Source organism: Procambarus clarkii, chromosome 13 (genome assembly GCF_040958095.1).
Source record: "Procambarus clarkii isolate CNS0578487 chromosome 13, FALCON_Pclarkii_2.0, whole genome shotgun sequence".
NCBI lineage: Eukaryota > Metazoa > Arthropoda > Malacostraca > Decapoda > Cambaridae > Procambarus > Procambarus clarkii.
Genome location: NC_091162.1, coordinates 16,247,466 through 16,268,271, shown reverse-complemented (window position 1 = coordinate 16,268,271; position 20,806 = coordinate 16,247,466). Strand labels below are relative to the sequence as shown.

Sequence of the window (20,806 nt, the reverse complement as noted above, 5' to 3'; positions counted from 1 at the left end):
CTTACACGCAATTCATTTCCGATTTCTCGTTGGATTTGAATTAATATTTGATTTATCATGTTGTCAGTCTTTGAGAAAAAGGTGTCCGGATCGCCCACTATCATGACGGATGTTAGATTTCTGTATCTATTTCTATTTCTATGCGAGATTTCGAATCTTCTTTGTCATCATCTGTATCTACACCTTCTTGGGGCGTGGTGAGGGTGGTGGTGTGGTGTAGTGAGGATGTGATGTATGTTGTATGTGTGGTTTAACAGCACTGTTAACGTACTCCGGAAGTAAGGGCACCCCTTGAAACTTCGTACAGGTAAAACCTGTAACACTTCGCCTCACAGCACCCACACACACACCCCACACACTCAAGAAACACCTAACAGCAAAAAAGCAGACGCGCCCATGAGCCTCTGACAATCGCTCTTCCCCAGAAAGAAAATACGAAACACGATCATTCCAAGAAAGTGTTTTTGTCCAACCTGCTTGAGAAGATGGCGACGTCACACGGAGATGACGCCAGCATCCCACGCCCCGCCACTCTCCACACGCACACACACAGAAAAGTGGTCTGAAAAATGGCTGCTAGAATTTAACCCAGCCAAATGCAAAGTTATGGCGATTGGAAGAGGAGTGTGAAGACTAATACATCAGTATAAGACAAAAGTTCTTCAATCAGAAAACGAGAAAGACCTGGGAGTGGACGTAACCCCAAAACCTGATGCCAGAAGCCCACATTGACTGAATAACATCAGCAGCATATGGAATATACTGGTCAACACCCGGGTATGCTTCAGAAACTTGGACAAAACGGTTTTCCGGGTCCTATATACAGCAAAATTTCCTATATCCACGCTTGAAAATGCTTGCCAGTAATTTTAGGAAATTTGACAATGACAGAATGTTACGAACCCGATCCAGCGTCCGAGCCGGGAGCAGTGACAACCACGCCATCTGTGGGTCAGCTCCCGAAAACCCCGCCAAACGGACGACGACACCTGGTGAGGACAGCGTGTACTGGCCTCGAGGACCAGTTTCCAGTCTGGTTCAGCGCTCAACACCGCCGCTCCTGACCTCTGGTGAGGTGGTGCTCCGACGACAGCGCCATCTAGGGAGTGGATATGTCGGGCGTTTGTATCTGAGCCTGTGAGTGTGGTGTATTAGTGTCCCGGTTATTAATGACGTGTCTGCTTACAGAGCCGACCTGGGACCACTGTGTTGAAGGTGGAGTCAGTCTACCCGAGGCAGCCAGTCTCCATACAGTGAAGTTTGCTGCAGCTGTTGTGACGTCGTCCCCCCGGAAGAACACTGTGGTGTGTTAAGCCTGCCAGTGGAGTGGCAGTGGAAGGATTTACCCGGGACCGACGGTTGGAGACGATAATCCACTGGGGTATTGAGGACAGGAGGGTGATTGGTGATATCACACGAGACTCCTGTCTAGGGCGTACCCCTTTTATCGTTCGTGGAGTGGCCGTACCAGCCTTGGTGGCTCAGTACCTGCCAGCAGACCTGCTGGACGTGTGGTTGACGGCCTCCACGACGGTGCCCCCAGTGGACCTGTGTTGTGGCTGACCTGTGGCCAGGGTAGGCTCGACGTTCTCCGAGGACACGTCTTGAGGCCACGAAGAAAGCACCGCGGACTCAGCACCTAGCTTCGAGGATCCATAGTCTCCAGCAGAAGACTACAGTGTTGATCCCCTTTGTAAAGTGTTAATACCCCTCCCCCTTGTGTACGTTTTACTTTTATATATTTAAATGGTGAAGGTTATATTATATTATATTAAGTTCTTACCTTTCTTTCCCTACTCCCTTTAAGTTACTTGCGTCATGGATCGCATCCCTTGATAGCCTCTACTGGCTTGGGGCCGGATATATATCTTCCTCTAACTACATCAGAGTAAGAACCCCGTTGCGTCCCGAGAGGGCCGTAACATAATTGGCATCCCCAGCGGGATCCGTCCCCTTGTTAAGTATGTTTGACAGGGGTGGTGAAGTGGCGTAATCCCTGTATATAATTCCCCCTGTGTGCGACGATTGTGACGTTATACGTCCTGTGCGGTGCTCAGAGTGACTAAGTGCGATATTGTGCAGTGCGGTGCTCGCTGTGATTAAGCGATTAAGTGCAATATTGAGTAGTGCGGTGCTCAGTGATTCAGTGCAATATTGTAGAGCGAAGTGTTCGCTTGGACTCAGTGCAATATTGGGTAGTGCGGTGCCCGGAGTGATTACGTGCAATATTGGCAAGTGCAGTGTTTGGTGCAATATTGGCGTAGAACAGTGCTCGGTGTGTTAAGTGCTAACGTGTAAGCAGTGTGTTAAGTGCAAAGTGTTCCATCTGTGACAATGGCAGACAAAGCTACCATCGATGATCTGGACGATGTTCAGGCTTTTCTGAACAGAGTGGACTGTCTTGCCAGATTAAAGTATCTGAGCAAACCGGAACTTGTACTAGTGAGCGCCTACCTGGAGATCAAGATCCGTGCCAGTGATTCCCGTGTGGAGATCTTGTCCAAGGTTCACCGGCACCTGAAGGCAGAAGAGAAACAGGAAGGCGAGACTCCTAGTACAAGGGAAGGTGAGGAAATAGCTTCCACAGGAAAGGAGGATAAGGGCAGTGACATTGACAGTGATGCAGGTGAGCTTAATATCAGCTTCCTAACAGTCAAAATGCGTGCCCTAGAGATCAATCGCGAGATAGAGTGGAAGAAGTTAGAAGTAGAACGAGAATTAAAAGAGAAAGAAGTGGAGATGAAAAATAAAGAAATGGAGATGAAAGAAAAGGAATTGGCGATGAGGCGTCTAGAATTAGAAGATAAACGAGAGAGAGAAGAACGAGAAAGAGAAGAGAAACGAGAGAGAGAAGAACGAGAAAGAGAAGAGAGACGAGAGAGAGAAGAACGAGAAAGAGAACGAGAAGAACGAGAAAGAGAAGAGAGACGAGAGAGAGAAGAACGAGAAAGAGAAGAAAAAGAAAGACAGAGACAACATGAACTAGAAGTATTACGACTAGGCGCTGGACAGAGACAAACTGGAGTAAGCGGTTTCGATCCGGTAAGGAATATCAAAATGGTCCCCAAATTCAACGAGAGAGAAGTTTCGAAGTTCTTCGCAGCCTTCGAGAAAGTCGCTGCCTCTTTGGAGTGGCCAAGGGAGAATTGGGCCATCATGATAGTCAGTTTTGACTGGGAAGGCCCAAATCGCCTACTCTACGTTATCCCTTGACGACTCCGGCGATTACGATATGGTGAAGAAAGTGGTGCTCATGGCGTACCAATTGGTACCTGAGGCATATAGGCAAAAGTTCAGAAACCTGAAGAAGACCTCGGAGCACACTTTCACCGAATTCGCCACGATCAAGGAGCGACTTTTCCAGGAATGGTGTGCCTCTCGGAAGGTGGAGACCAAGGCAGACCTCGAGCAGCTGATTCTGCTCGAGGACTTCAAGGATTGTTTGTCTGTAGACCTGAAGACGTACTTAGAGGAACAGCAGGTAGAGACCTTGAGTGCAGCAGCCACCATGGCTGAAGAGTATATCCTGACTCATAGGCCGTCTGCTAAGTACGTCCCGAGGAATTACCAGCGCCGGTTTGACAGACCTCACGACGAAGAAGAAAGACCCGTCCCACAAAGTGCTAAGAAGACGCCCCCAGGTAGCCCTCGAAGAACAAGTCCTAGTAGTCCGAAACACCGTAGTCCGAGGAGGAACATGGTGTGCTGGACTTGTGGGCAGAAAGGGCACATAGCTGCTAGGTGCCGAGGCAGAAGAGGTGGCAGCGCACGAAGGGAGGTGATGTTGATGAGCTGTGTTACATCACCAGTAGGAAACCAGTCTACGACGACGCAGGAAGGACCAAGTTTGTTGGCCCCTCACACTTCAACCGGGTATGTAACAAGTGATCATACTGGTAGATCAATTGTAGTGCTCAGAGATAGTGGAGCAGCCCAGTCCCTGATCGTGAAGAGCTCGTTACCCGAGGGAGTAAGCGTGGATGGGAGACCAGAGGTTATCCTGGTTGGGTTTCCGAGAACGCAGTATATCGCCCCCTTAGTGCCAGTACATCTCGACTCGCCTTACTTCAGTGGCACCTGTGAGTTGGCAGTAGTCGATACCCTCCCTGTGGCTGGGATTGACGTGGTACTAGCCAACGACCTGGTGACCGATTGGAGCACCAATCATCCCAAGAAAGCGGACGAGTCTACCGGAACAGCACGGTCTGAGGTAACAGGCAATGGTAATGTCCAGGTAAAGACAGACCCGGATTTGAACATGTCTAATTTGTCCTCTCCCCCGCAGATCGACAGTTATCTAGCAGTGTCTCCTGATTCTCTCGACAAGGAACATGAGGTTAAGAAGGCAGAAGTACCTGAGCTAGAAGAGAGGCCTCGTGTGCAGACACCCACGGATACCAACGAGTCTGGAGCGAAGGCTGAGGTGTGCTTGCGGTATGGCAAGTTACAGCGTGTAGTGGACCAGCCAGAGATTCCCCAGACGTCAGAGGTATGTGAGGCATGTTCTAAAGGTCTAGTGCCCTCTTCGGTCCAAGCCAGGCTAGTGGATGTTGCCGGCTATGGACATGACTGGCTCGGGAAGCATATCCCTCAATTGACCCCATGTTTCTTAGCAGTATTTTGTTTTGTTCTCCTATGTGTTCTCTGTGTTCTCAGTAAGGATCAGTGGACGACCCGAAGGATGATGGCTCCCGTGAACATCGAGAAGAGGTCCCTGGGATTAGAGATTTGCACTGCAAGTGTTGCAGTTGAAGAAGGGACCTGGAAGCTGATAGTAGATACAGGAGGTACGACAGATGATAAAATGAGTGACTGTTTCCGGCAGGTTGACACCCCCCCGTGTGATTGCTGAGCCTCAACACAGCGTTATGCAGGACGCTGGTCGACCTGACGGTGACAGAGCGAATGCCACCTGCGACGTACGAACAGCCCCGTTGGGACTAGGTGTGGACCTAGTAGAGTATGCTGTAAGTACTGTTTTACTCGCGGTCGCTATCACTCTGAATTATCAGTCCCCTGTATTCCAGGTTCCTGTCTCCCTGAAGGACCACCGGACCGGTACCAGAAATGCCGTCTGTGATCAGCCGTCATCGGTGCCTCGACGCAGAGAAGTGTCGAGTCACCCCAGATCGTGTCGAAACCAATCCGTACTCGAGAGATGTGAGATGATGCCCCTGCTTGACATCGCAGTGGAGACGTGGAAGATTACGTCAGGCAGATCATTGCCTTCCATTTTCAAGCTCCCTTTGGGCCAGGGTTTCTCAGTAGAAAAGTTGTGGACAAGACAGCCTCATCACTCTAGTTCATAGTATAAGTAAGTCCATTTGGAGTTGTGTCGTCGTACTAATTTGGTTTGTGTTTCTTTTTATAGAACCCCAAACCAAATTCTTTTTGGTGGGGAGGTGTTACGAACCCGATCCAGCGTCCGAGCCGGGAGCAGTGACAACCACGCCATCTGTGGGTCAGCTCCCGAAAACCCCGCCAAACGGACGACGACACCTGGTGAGGACAGCGTGTACTGGCCTCGAGGACCAGTTTCCAGTCTGGTTCAGCGCTCAACACCGCCGCTCCTGACCTCTGGTGAGGTGGTGCTCCGACGACAGCGCCATCTAGGGAGTGGATATGTCGGGCGTTTGTATCTGAGCCTGTGAGTGTGGTGTATTAGTGTCCCGGTTATTAATGACGTGTCTGCTTACAGAGCCGACCTGGGACCACTGTGTTGAAGGTGGAGTCAGTCTACCCGAGGCAGCCAGTCTCCATACAGTGAAGTTTGCTGCAGCTGTTGTGACGTCGTCCCCCCGGAAGAACACTGTGGTGTGTTAAGCCTGCCAGTGGAGTGGCAGTGGAAGGATTTACCCGGGACCGACGGTTGGAGACGATAATCCACTGGGGTATTGAGGACAGGAGGGTGATTGGTGATATCACACGAGACTCCTGTCTAGGGCGTACCCCTTTTATCGTTCGTGGAGTGGCCGTACCAGCCTTGGTGGCTCAGTACCTGCCAGCAGACCTGCTGGACGTGTGGTTGACGGCCTCCACGACGGTGCCCCCAGTGGACCTGTGTTGTGGCTGACCTGTGGCCAGGGTAGGCTCGACGTTCTCCGAGGACACGTCTTGAGGCCACGAAGAAAGCACCGCGGACTCAGCACCTAGCTTCGAGGATCCATAGTCTCCAGCAGAAGACTACAGTGTTGATCCCCTTTGTAAAGTGTTAATACCCCTCCCCCTTGTGTACGTTTTACTTTTATATATTTAAATGGTGAAGGTTATATTATATTATATTTAAGTTCTTACCTTTCTTTCCCTACTCCCTTTAAGTTACTTGCGTCATGGATCGCATCCCTTGATAGCCTCTACTGGCTTGGGGCCGGATATATATCTTCCTCTAACTACATCAGAGTAAGAACCCCGTTGCGTCCCGAGAGGGCCGTAACACAGAAAACGTAGATTTTTTCGCATTTTACGCAAACTGACCTCCAGATTGATAAATATAGTGGATACCCACAATTTTCTAGTTGAATGCTATTGGTGAGCGTAATTGAAGGTGATGGCATTTATTTCAAATTTTAAATTTCGTAATTTTATAAGGAAATGTTCCGTAAGGGAAAATGGAGAATTATTTTATTCTACACAAATTGGCCGGCAGTTTGGAAAATAGTATGAATATTTAAAATATTTTACTTGAGTGTTGCAGTGTAGCATAATTGAGTGTGATTGTATATATCTGACATTTTAAATTTGATTTTATAAGGAAATTTTACCATAAGGAAAAATGGAGATTTTTCGCATTTTACATGAATTGTCCTGCAGTTTTAAAAATATGATGGATATTTAAAATATTATGATCTATTGCTATATTTTAGCGTAATTTATGGTGATTCCACGTAATTGAAGAATTTAGTAATTTTATAAGGAAATTTGACCATTAAGGAAAACGGCGATTTCGACATTTTACCCAAACTGACCTACAGTTTGAAAAAAAATACTATGTCTATTATAAATATTATACTCGAGTGCAATTTCTGAGTGTATCTGAGAGGCACTCTCATTGCAAGTGATTGCAAGCAGAGGAGCACAGCGAGGCTTACAAACAACAGGTTAGGAATCCTAGACGAAGAAATACACTTTGAATCGTATCCTCTAACACATAAGAGAAGAACAAATAGTCTATCTTGAGGTTACCTTGAGGTGCTTCCGGGGCTTAGCGTCCCCGCGGCCCGGTCGTCGACCAGGCCTCCTGGTTGCCGGACTGATCAACCAGGCTGTTGGACGCGGCTGCTCGCAGCCTGACGTATGAGTCACACCTGGTTGATCTCCTATTCTTTGACTAAAAACAGGACAATTAGTCTATCACCTATCCTCTGGCACTGCTTAAGATACGACTAGCGTCCAGGTCATCGGAGTGGACCATATCCCACAAGACGACCTCAGATAACAATAAATTACGAAGAGTTTCCGTATACAGTGCTTGTAGCGGTGGTACAGTGACAGGGTTACAGTGATGATATTATCATAGCAACTAGTAACAGTGAAGTATGAATTAACCTGGACAGTGCGAGACGGTAGCTGTTTTCTGTTATATGTGTAGACAGCAGTTTCCCCTCCCCCCGTCAGTTTCACACCTGTCGCGTCTGACAGGTGTGTAGACAGCAGTCTGCCCTCCCCCCGTCAGTTTCACACCTGTCGCGTCTGACAGGTGTGTAGACAGCAGTTTCCCCTCCCCCCCCCCCCGTCAATTTCACACCTGTCGTGTCTGACAGGTGTATAGACAGGAAGATGAAACAGGGGAAGGGGGGGGGGATATAGATGTTTCGTCCCTTCCCCCCACCCATAGAGTGAGGGGGGGGGGCACGTGTCTAATTTCCTCTCTAGAAGGAGAGAGAAGAGTGGGGAGAGGGGGGGATACAGCTGTAGAGGCCTCTGTAGTGAGAGAGGACCGCAGGAGAGACCGCACCCCGCCTGGCCGGCCACCTGCGTCATGCGGCCAGAGGGGCAACTAACCCGTTTAATGGTCTAAGGCGTTTGGTTATCACTTTCCCCCCCGTCTGGCTTATTTTTAGACCTGCACACACACATATACACACACACACACACACATACACACACACATATACACACACACACACACACACACACACACACACACACACACACACACACACACACACACACACACACACACACACACACACACACACACGTTAGGAAGTTAGCGTTAGGCAGTGATGTGGTGAAGGCTGACTCCATACACAGTTTCAAATGTAGATATGATAGAGCCCAGTAGGCTCAGGAACCTGTACACCAGTTGATTGACGGTTGAGAGGCGGGACCAAATAGCCAGAGCTCAACCCCCGCAAGCACAACTAAGTAACTAGGGAAGTACATACGTGCAAACGACACACACACACACACACACACACACAAACACACACACACACACACACACACACACACACACACACACACACACACACACGCGCGCACGCACGGAAGCCACTTATCAAACTCAAGAACTTTACCCTCCAGATCCCTGAACCGAAGAAGCTCTCAAGTATTAAACTAGACGACTTTAGGTTGTTTTATCATCCCACGATAAGGACGTGGGATGATAATGATAGGCGTCCTAATCGCCTATAACAACCAGAGGAGACATGATCACCACGTACAATATACTCATCGACACTTGAGTGGACTAACTACATTTCGTAACGATTGTATTTATATGAGGCAGCCAAACATTGCTATAGTGCTTTAGGTTAACCAAAAGAGGGAGGTAATTAGATAGTTATGAGGAGGATGACACTAAGAGTATATGAGGATAGACTAGCACATGGGGGGTATGAGGGACAGACTATGAGGTGAGGTATGAGGGCTGATTATGAGGTAATTGGCTATACCACAAGATTACGAACCAATATAACTCATCTAACCACCCGAGGCAACATAACCCAACATAGTGCAAGATAGCCAAACATAGTGCAACCTAGCCCAACATAGTGCAACCTAGCCCAACATAGTGAAACCTCGCCCAACATAGTGCAACCTAGCCCAACATAGTGAAACCTAACCCAACATAGTGAAACCTAGTGTAACAAACTAGGCTGTTGTAAGAATTATCCAGAGTGGTTTATCGACAAAAGAGAATGGGAAGCTGAGCCGCATGGTGACCTGACCCCCAGGGGAATTCGCGGTGGAAATAACCGACGCTTTGTTCATAGCTGCGTATAATGAATCATCCAATAGTATTCAGTAATTTAGAGAAAATTAGCCTTTATTCATTTTGCATTAAAATTGTATTGTATAATAGTACTGGATACAATATCAAGAGTATTCTAATTATTGAGTTTAAGTCACCATCAGTGACGTCACGAATCAGATCTAACTTCTAAAGCGGAGTGACCGGCGGTCATAGGTCAGCAGGGTTGACATGTCTAATATTTCTCAAAGTTTTAATAACCATTTTTGTGATCGGGAACAGCTCTGCCGTTAGATGTTTGTAATTTAATTCAGTAAAATAATTCAACCAGTCTGGATTAATTAAGTACAACAGAGGTTAATTGTTATAACTTAAACCTTGCTAGTAACTTGGTAGAACTTTGACTAGGCGGAAGGATACAATGTTCTGTCTGGGGGAGACCAGACAAGGAAGAAATCAGTGTGGTCACGGAAGCAGCTGGGAGAGGTCAAACATCTTACCTCTCCCCAAGACCAGCCAAGACATCTAGCTGGTCGCCCAAGGTATAGTTGTTATTGTTAAGTATAGAAATAGTCTCATTTGCCACTCAGGTCAAGTAGGGAGTGTTAAAGTGATAGGGAGTGAACATTTTTAGATTTTGTTTTAGTTTTTCTTTTAATAAATTAAATTTGTTAATATTTTTGCATTTTATTGTTTCCATGTGTTTTATGTGTATACTTGTCCTGGTCACGTGGTCCACACGAGGCAGAGTTGCATTGGGCGCCGATTCTAACATCGAATCGGAATTATCATTACCGTGTAATTTATTCCACACTCAAGGTCATCGTTTATATTGGGGATCAAGCCCCTAGGTTGATTAATTAGCGTGATCGATCCAGACCTCGATCATTGCTCTTCTTTTACTGGTCTGGTGGTGGCAGCAGAGGTGACTCTAGGGTTTTGTTCAGAGCTTAGGTCACGTCATACTGGGTGTAGAATCCTAAGTCGGTCAATCGTCTTAGGACCACGTGGCGTGGAGTTGGCTTTGGTAAAAGTTTTGGAGTCCCTTGGTAGAGAATAATAAGTAAGAATACGGGTAGAGGGAGTAGAAGGAAGAAAAGAGAGAGGGACCCAAACCCGTGTTACACTAGCCCAACATAGTGCAACCTAGCCCAACATAGTGAAACATAGCCCAACATAGTGAAACATAGCCCAATATAGTGCAACATAGCCCAACATAGTGCAACATAGCCCAACATAGTGCAACATAGCCCAACATAGGGCAACCTAGCCCAACATAGGGCAACCTAGCCCAACATAGGGCAACCTAACCCAACATAGGGCAACCTAACCCAACATAGGGCAACCTAACCCAACATAGTGCAACCTAGCCCAACATAGTGTAACACAGCCCAACATAGTGTAACACAGCCCAACATAGTGTAACACAGCCCAACATAGTGTAACACAGCCCAACATCGTGTAACACAGCCCAACATAGTGTAACACAGCCCAACATAGTGTAACACAGCCCAAAATAGTGTAACACAGCCCAACATAGTGTAACACAGCCCAACATAGTGTAACACAGCCCAACATAGTGCAACACAGACCAACATAGTGTAACACAGCCCAACATAGTGTAACACAGCCCAACATAGTGTAACACAGCCCAACATAGTGTAACACAGCCCAACATAGTGCAACACAGCCCAACATAGTGCAACACAGACCAACATAGTGTAACACAGCCCAACATAGTGCAACACAGCCCAACATAGTGCAACACAGACCAACATAGTGTAACACAGCCCAACATAGTGTAACACAGCCCAACATAGTGTAACACAGCCCAACATAGTGCAACACAGCCCAACATAGTGCAACACAGCCCAACATAGTGTAACACAGCCCAACATAGTGCAACACAGCCCAACATAGTGTAACACAGCCCAACATAGTGCAACACAGCCCAACATAGTGTAACACAGCCCAACATAGTGCAACACAGACCAACATAGTGTAACACAGCCCAACATAGTGCAACACAGACCAACATAGTGTAACACAGCCCGGCAGCTTTGGTGCAGAAAAAAAGTCAATATTGGAGTGGAAGAGTTATCTCTTTTTTTTCGTTTAATGTTTTTGTCGAGAATTTTCATGTAATTGTCCTTGTTTGGGGTCTCTTCTCTTGCAATTTTTTTGTTAAAGTATTGCATATCTGTTGCTTCTGTTGCAAGTTTATATTATCAGCAATGGAGACAACAGTAACGGTCTTGATGGTGATTCGAATGGTGGTAGTGAGGATGGTGATTGTAATGGTGGTAACTAGAGTGATTGTGGTGATTGTAACGATAGTGGAGATGGCGTATGATCTCCGATTGTAAATATGCCGGTGATTGTAAGTGGTAAATGGTGATGCTCTCTGTAATGATGGTGAGTGGGATGGTTTTGATTGTGATGGCGATTGTAATTGTGGGTTTTTATTGTGGTGATTGTGTTGTGATGAGGGTGATTGTGGTGATTTTATTGCCAGTGATTGAATTATGATAGTGATTGTGGTGACTGATAATGGTGATTGTGATGCCGGTGATTGTGATGAGGTGAAGGTGGGCCTCGGGTAATTCAATGTTTCAGAATTCCAGAATTCAATGTTTCACAGTGGGCCTCGTAGCCTGGTGGATAGCGTGCAGGACTCGTAATTCTGTGGCGCGGGTTCGATTCCCGCACGAGGCAGAAACAAATGGGCAAAGTTTCTTTCACCCTAAATGCCCCTGTTACTTAGCAGTAAATAGGTACCTGGGAGTTAGTCAGCTATCACGGGCTGCTTCCTGGGGGGTGGAGGCCTGGTCGAGGACCGGGCCACGGGGACACTAAAGCCCCGAAATCATCTCAAGAAAGTGAGGGCAAGACCCGACACAACTATAGACAATTGTAAATCAAAAAAACGAGTCGCTCAATCATCAATCAAATGTAATTAACATAAATGTACAAAAAAAACAAGTTTTGTGATACCAGCAATGTATTTGTAAGTATTAATTGTAACAAAAACATTATCAAAACAAAAACAATTCTGATAATACAAATTATTATTACTGGTATTGAATCGTGTTGTCCAGTCTTTGACAGTTTGTGTCACTCACGGACAGTCATAATGACAGACACAAATACAGCTACATACACAGTTATACAGTCACGCAAACCAGTCAGTCAAAAAATACATTTTCCTTCAGAGTAGCAAACTCGGATACACGGACCATTCAGCTTCTGTCCTAATGTGTGCGCGTGTGAGGGAGTATACAGTCTACAGAGTATACATAGTATACAGAGTCTACGTCACATGAGGTACAGCTATGAGTTACACACGTGGGAGCGAGGAAGCAATCCGAGAAGCCTAGTCCCTAAAAAAAAAAATAGTGCGGTTTTGACATTTGTCAACAAAGGTATTTGGAAACCCATTTTCTATGGATATTGACGAGCATTTAGAGTAATTATATTATTTATATAAAGGTACAAAGGTACAATATATATACTACAAAAAGGTACAATGGGCGGCATAAGGACAGTGTCCAAATTGGGATGAGGGATTGTTACCAAATTGGTAACACTGTACCATTTTGGCAATTAAATGGTACATTGTTACCCTTGCGGTGATCTTGGATCACCAATATAAATACATGAGAGAATATATTGACCACCATTAGTGCTGGCTAATATTATACCATACACGTATATACACGCCTGTAACCGGTATGGTGTATTTTTAGAGTATTACAGGAATACACCAAAATATCCGTCATCACTTGTGATACTCATTTATGAGGTCACCACATTATTGTCCTTGTAGTCACTACTCACACTATGGTACTCATGACCTACAACAAATACATCTCATTCCAGAAAAAAAAAGACTCATAAATTGACCACTATTTAAACGATGAGTTTTCTTTAATACATGAGGTACATCTGCATTAGTGCAGCTACCCTAGGCTATATGAAGGGGAGTACAGTGTGTCAAAAAAGCTAACTAGGTGATGCTAAGAAAAATCCCCATCACACAGGATGGTTAGTCATACAGAGGCATGTGATATGCAGTCTGCACTGGCAAATTTTGGGTACACTGTGAGGATATCTTCAAGAATACGAGAGTGAATAAAGTAATTGCAAAGCTCCAGGTACCTTATGCCAACTGGTCTGAAAGGTCTAATAACTGGGCATTCGGTGATGTAGTGAGAGAGATCATGCCCCAGTTCCTGCTCACAGAGTTTGCACCTGGAGTGCTCAGGATTGGGAGACCCGTCACCTGCAGCCACCTGCCACAGGTAACGGTAACCCAACCTGATCCTGGCAACCACTGTGTCGCACAGTCTGGTGGACGTTTTGTGCTGCCCATAGATATAGGTTTCAGATCTGAACAAATCATAGCTTCTAATACTAGTACTTTCAGGTCGTTGGGAATCAGTAATTTCTTTCCTATCAGACTTGAGTGTTTGGTCCAATACAGTTTTGACAGAGATGGGGATACCAAGATCTAATTCAACTTCACCTTTGTTGCACGCTAACTTTAAACGATGAGAAATACATTATAATACAATACATTTCAATATCAACGCAAAATTTATAATTTTCCGTTGTTGGGGAGCAGGAAATCTGTTAGCCTGTTCGAAGTGATGCCACCCACAACAGTTGCCTAACTCCCGGGGTACCTAATTTAGCTGCTAGGTGAACAGAGGTATCAGCCGAAAACGTTGCCCAAAAGTCTCCCTCTCTCTCTGGCCCGCCCGAGGTTGCGAGCTCAGGACGTAGGCCACTGCGCTATTGGCCGCCATTAACACACACACATAAATTACATAATTAATACAGAATAATAATATATGAGGTTAATGATGTCAAGTTATAACTAAAATGGTGACCTAACAGATTAAATTAAATTTATTAAAAAAATGCCCTTTCTTAATTAGTATTTATATTTTATTTCTTACAAACTTGTTTCTGATTATGTAACTAGATAAATATGTATTTAACTATGTTACTTTTTGTGTAAGAGTGTCATAGTATAATTTAATTCTTATTTAACAATTTCTTGACGAGAGTTTAAAGATTAAAACACAAAGTCGTATTTACAATATTCTTACAGAGCTAAAAAGACATATGTATTAGTGGGTAACCAAAACATTCTTTGTATTCTTATACACTGAAGTTGAGACATTGTTAAACACACAGTAGTACTAACATATCCCCCCCCCCCCCAGTAGGGGGGTAATAGTTAATGACCAGGTAGTCAGCTTGACCACACCTTAATTACCTCAACTACCCACAATCTTCACTATTATATAATGACCATTATTCCGTTCATTACAAGCTGAGGGGGGGGGGAGAGAGAGGGAGAGAGAGAGAGAGAGAGAGAAAGAGAGAGAGAGAGAGAGAGAGAGAGAGAGAGAGAGAGAGAGAGAGAGAGAGAGAGAGAGAGAGAGAGAGAGAGAGAGAGAGAGAGAGAGAGAGAGAGAGAAACGTCACTAATTCCCACAATTGAAACCGATTTTGCACAAGTTACTAAACTACCCAACCGCTGTGGCTTTCCCGCCGCGTGGAAGCCCGCACCAAGAAGAACACAGGCGAACTTCACGAGGCAGACTGCCTTAAAGTTGTCTTAGTCTTGAAGCTGGCGGAGATACTCCTCAGCGACCTGGCGCGACCAGGGAGTCGGGCACCTCTTGTCTAGGCCACCAGGACCTGAGCGGTGCTTCACACACCTGCGGTAGCTAGGGTGATTGGCTTTGTTGTGGTCAACCGCCTCTACCATCAACACCTCGTAAAGCTTATGGTACTGCGCGGGGTACAGATGCAGTACGAACTCCAGTTCGTTGTGCTGATTGAGGCCAGCGTTGTTGAACCTCCTGGTGGTGTGGGAGTGGTAGTTGTTGCCGAACTGGTCTCTGTACCACGGCCCTCCGACGGTGCTGGCGTCGTACAGAGGCAGCCGGTACGGGTTTGAAGGATTCGTAGACAACATAATCCTCGACACGCTGGTTTTCGTAAACTCCATCACCTCTAAGAAGTATACATGAAGTGCTCCCTGACTCGCTAGATGGCTCAGTAGACGGTTCACCCCAATTGTGAAGCTAAAGTTGCCGTACCTATTGTGCTGATCCGGGCAGGAGACGCCGAAGCAGAGTAGCGGGTCGTCTCCGAAGTTGAGGTGCGACAGGAAACGACTGCCATTCGTGCCGTTGGGGATCAGAGTGTCGTTCTGGAGCGTGGTCATGTAATCCTCGAAGTGAACTACCCTGCTCATGTCGCTGAACATGAGGTAGTTGTAGTTGTGTGGGACGAGGCGGGAACCACTCTGCGGTCGCCAGCTGAAGAAGGAGGAAGCCTGGCCACCTTGCACGCCTAAATACACGTCCTCATCGTTCCCTTGCATGACCAGGCTGTTGAATAACACGTCCAGTGCCACCTGTGCGGACGATGAGTCACAGTAACGTGGCTGATGATCTGATGATCAGACCACATACTTGAAGAAGATGAGGATGAGACGACGACGTTTCGGTCCGTCCTGGGTCATTATCAAGTCGGAGGTGCAGACACAAGACTTGCTAATGGTCCAGGACGGACCGAAACGTCCTGGTCTCTTCATCTTCTGATGAGTGTGGTCTATTCATCACCTAAAACACTAACAACAAAATATCTAAAATACTCAACAATAAAACTAATAATGCCATGTAATAATTTTTGTTACAAAATTAGGAACATTATTATTGAAAGGTTTGCCATAAATATTATTATATGTCCACTACGGGATCACCATAGCCCGTGCTACTTGCAACTTTGTGTTCCAAGTAGCTGAATCTCTAACAACAACAAATTTATTATAGAGCAGTATTGATTTAATTACCAACATTATTATTATTCAACAGGTCAAATGAATACAAATAATCCTATCTATTGATAATGAAGCCTGCAGAATCGAGCTATTAGCTCTTGGGCCCCGGCTTTTCTAACCGATCTATTTTTTTTTCTCTATGATGTTTGCTACATATATTTCTCTCTTGCTGTCCACTGAGCCGTGAGGCTCCTGTGCGTATGTGTGTGTGTGTGTGTGTGTGTGTGTGTGTGTGTGTGTGTGTGTGTGTGTGTGTGTGTGTGTGTGTGTGTGTGTTCGAGCGTAAACTCCTAAGCCCCGTCTTATTGATTTGATTGATAAAGATTAAGCCACCCAAGAGGTGGCACGGGCATGAATAGCCCGTAAGCCCCGCCTTATCATGAGTGGGTTTTGAAATACTGTTACTCCCCACCATGCTGTGTCCCTCATAAGTCTACTATCAACACGGTTTCTCTATACTTCCACCTCTCTATCCTTATTTAAATTTGTTCACTAATCTTACTCTTAACAAAAAATTCCTTCCGATATATCCCTGTGGTTCATCTGGCCTCAACGGTCCATACTTATACTGAGTATCTTAATTAACCTTATCAGTTTTCTCGTGAGATTTTATATGTCGTTATCATGTCCCGTCGTTCACGTTTCTCTTCAAGTGGTGTGAGGTTAGGTTCCTCATAGCTCGATACTCACAGTTCCAGCAGAAGCCACGTTGTGTATATAACGACCTCTTCCGTATTATACACCCCACCTTTATATGGAGTTGACCAATCCGTTAAAATTGCGACGTATTAGTAAGAAAATTACCGTCATATTGACTTTTTTATTCATCAACCTCCATAGGTTAATTAAGTGGGTTGATTGGGTTCGTACGCGTTTTGGTTAGGGGGAAACTGTTGCATTTTTGACGGAGTGAGAAGTCGAGAGAATGGACGGTATAGTCATATTCTTACATATTCTTAAGCAAATTCTATAACATGTTGTAGTTTGTAATTAAACTGAAGCCTTGTTGTATAATACAAATACTAAGTCGACAACAATTTCCGAAAAAAGCCGCACAATATTCTCCGATATACGAGCCGGGAAAGGTTCCCATCATGCATCTGGGTTGTTTGTTTACTAAAGTGCATCTCGACGCTGATTGGACGAGGACGTCTCTCACTCGTCCAATGAGCGTCGTGGATCTGTGAGATGACGTCGCTCTATCCTCAAGAAAGAAAATGATGTGAACACTTTCATGGCTCGAGTTCTCTCTCTCTCTCTCTCTCTCCAACTCTCTCCCTCTCTCTCTCTCTCTAAAAATAGTATATCATTTTCGATGAAGGAACACAAATGCGACCTGTCACACTGTGATCCATATAAGCAAGAGAGAGAGAAGACCGAGGTACTATGGTTTTCCTCTCACACACACACCTGCGAGGCTGGTTAATATCAGAACAGCCTTCAGGAACCTGTGTAAGGAATCCTTTAAAACCTTGTATACCGCGTACGTAAGGCCAATCCTGGAGTATGCGGCCCCAGGATGGAGCCCGTACCTTGTCAAGCACAAGACGAAGCTGGAAAAAAGTTCAGAGGTATGCCACTAGGCCAGTCAAAGAACTAAGAGGCATGAGTTACGAGGAAAGGCTGCATGAAATACACCTCACGTCTTTGGAAGACAGAAGAGCCCGGGGAGACATGATCACCACATACAAATTTCTCAGGGGAATTGATAGGGTGGACAAGGATGGATTATTTAACACGGGTGGTACGCAAACAAGGGGACACAAGTGGAAACTGAGTATCCAAATGAGCCACAGTGACGTTAGAAAGAACTTTTTCAGTGTCAGAGTAGTTAACAGATGGAATGTATTAGGCAGTGATGTGGTGAAGGCTGACTCCATACACAGTTTCAAATGTAGATATGATAGAGCCCAGTAGGCTCAGGAACCTGTACACAAGTTGATTGACGGTTGAGAGGCGGGACCAAACAGCCAAAGCTCAACCCCCGCAAGCACAACTAGGTGAGTACAACAAGGTGATTACACCCCCACCCACCCCCCCACACACACACACACTAACAAACCAATCAGAATTTTATGACAAGATGACAGCTATAAAACGAGATCGAGAGAGAGATAGACACACTGCGTCTCCCAAGACGGCCAGAGTATTCAACACCTTCCAGGAAGGTGACTCATTTACAAGCTCAAGAAGAGATAGTGTCATTGCTCGGGGAGATGAACAGATACCTCACGGATAGGAAACAAAGGATCACAGAAGGCATATCAGAAATGTTGACCTGTCTCCATCATCACTATTCCTTAAACAAACCAAACCAAGCCAATCCTAACCCAATCTAACCCATCCTAACTTTACCTAACAACAATGTATATATATATATATATATATATGTAATATACATATTATATACATATTATATATATATATATATATATATATATATATATATATATATATATATATATATATATAAAATGAACGAAATGATCCATGATGCTGATTTTTAGTATACCATAAAAGAAATGTAGTTCGTTTTCCTTGTGTTCTTAAATGCGACTTTAAAAGTCAGACGAAACATACTATATGACCTTACCTTAGCCTGAGGTAGTATACTCGATGACCTTACCTTAGACTGAGGTAGCATACTCGATGACCTTACCTTAGCCTGAGGTAGTATACTCGATGACCTTACCTTAAACTGAGGTAGTATACTCGATGACCTTACCTTAAACTGAGGTAGTATACTCGATGACCTTACCTTAAACTGAGGTAGTATACTCGATGACCTTACCTTAAACTGAGGTAGTATACTCGATGACCTTACCTTAAACTGAGGTAGTATACACGATGACCTTACCTTAGACTGAAGTAGTATACTCGATGACCTTACCTTAGACTGAGGTAGGGTGCAAGATGACCTTACCTTAGACTGAGGTAGGGTGCAAGATAACCTAGAACATAAAGGTTTTTTAATGGCTACATTGAATGCAATTATGAAAATTTAAAAAGTTTGAAAGCAGAAACAGTATAGGATTAATGAAAAGCCAACTTTTCATAACAGGACTAAAAATAAATTCTTTGTGTAATATACTCTTATAAGCGGGGTATACCTCACAGTGTAATATATTCCTATAAGCGGGGTATACCTCACAGTGTAATATATTTCTAAGCTATTTCACAAATCACGATTTCACGAAATCACGAAATTCTTAACATAAAATAATAACTACAGAAAACAGTGCAGTTGTAACTTGCAAACTTCAAGGGGTAACTTTAATGATTAAAATAATATACTAATACTAATAATAATAACAACAATGCAGAAATAAATCACATTAATGTAATGTGCCAACGAGAAAATGAGTAAGAGCTTGTAGTGGTCTAAAGGGGTGTGTGTGTGGCTGGGTTCTGAGCCCTGAACATTGGTTCGAATCCTATGGTTAAGTAAACGGTTAATTAAAATAATTACAGTTGATTAAAATAAAGATCACAAGTAATTAAGAGAAGATTTTCCCGCAAAAACTAGCAGCCCCCGTGGCCTGGGTTCGTATCCTGGCCGGGGAGGATTGACTGGGCGCCAATCCTTAACTGTAGCCTTTGCAGTAAATGGGTATCAGGTTGGTAAACAATTTGGCGGGTCGTATTCTTGGGGAAAATTAGGATTAAGTACTTGCCCGAAACAATATGCGTTCAAGTGGCTTAACAACAATGTAAGAACTCTTGTATATATAAATAAAAAAAATATATTAAAAAAAATATATACGAAAATTATCATAGTACACCATATAAAAAATATAGAAAACAGGATACCACTTACAGCACGTAACCGACCGACGCCTTGGCGCGGAAACGACACGTTTAACAAACCGCTATCAAATGTGTGTATATTTCACGGCTAGAATTGCTTTACCGTTATGAAAGCCAGTGGTGACGCTGGACGAGGGCGCCGTCAGCCAAACTACCGACGCTGACCGCTAATTTCCCTCCCAGTGAGCTTAACTCCCCCAAGGGAGGACTTACGGACACCCGCTCTGGGAATGTATAGGTTAGTGGGCATGCTTCTTCTACACGTTACCCGCGCTTAACGTGCTCCGTGAAGGCCGATACGCATACACGCTGCGTTTAGTAACATCAGTGTCACCGTGACTTCAGTCAACGAAGACAACTACGCGCTGTAAAGTCATAAATAAACTCACCCTGTGATCAGCTGCGTCTTGTTTACATCGGGAGGGAGAAGCGCGTGTTGCCCACAGTGGCCGCCTGAGGGCACCACCTGTACTCTGGGGCGTTCACAAAACCTATCTTATTTATTTATTTATTTATTTATTTATTTATTTATATACAAGAAAGTACATTGGGTTTGTGAGACTACATAGCACGGTAATTTACACTCTTGTAAAGCCACTAGTACGCGCAGCGTTTCGGGCAGGTCCTTAATCTAACGGATAATTTTAAGTAGGTAAATTCTAGCGGAATTAATAAAATGATAACAGATACATTGCTAGACAGAAAAAAACTATCTAACCTTACCTAACCTAAACTAAATTGACCCAAACTAACTTAGCCTAACCCAACCGATATATATATATATATATATATATATATATATATATATATATATATATATATATATATATATATGTCGTACCTAGTAGCCAGAACTCACTTCTCAGCCTACTATGCAAGGCCCGATTTGACTAATAAGCCAAGTTTTCATGAATTAATTGTTTTTCGACTACCTAACCTAC

The 20,806-nt window shown here is 44.7% G+C and overlaps 2 protein-coding genes across 2 annotated transcripts in view; both read right to left on the bottom strand.

The window, feature by feature from the left end:
• mus201 (rad2 superfamily protein mus201) overlaps positions 1 to 20,806 on the bottom strand; it is a 480,107-nt gene that overhangs the window by 296,238 nt on the left and 163,063 nt on the right. The gene's annotated exons all lie outside the window — the stretch shown is intronic.
• On the bottom strand, positions 14,125 to 20,305 carry LOC123757347 (uncharacterized). The gene is made up of 3 exons (XM_069323704.1): positions 20,255 to 20,305; positions 18,982 to 19,009; positions 14,125 to 15,632 (listed from the first exon to the last, which is right to left on the bottom strand). Exon 3 carries the CDS (start codon positions 15,597 to 15,599, stop codon positions 14,826 to 14,828), a length of 774 nt encoding a protein of 257 aa, XP_069179805.1. The 5' UTR covers positions 15,600 to 15,632; positions 18,982 to 19,009; positions 20,255 to 20,305; the 3' UTR covers positions 14,125 to 14,825.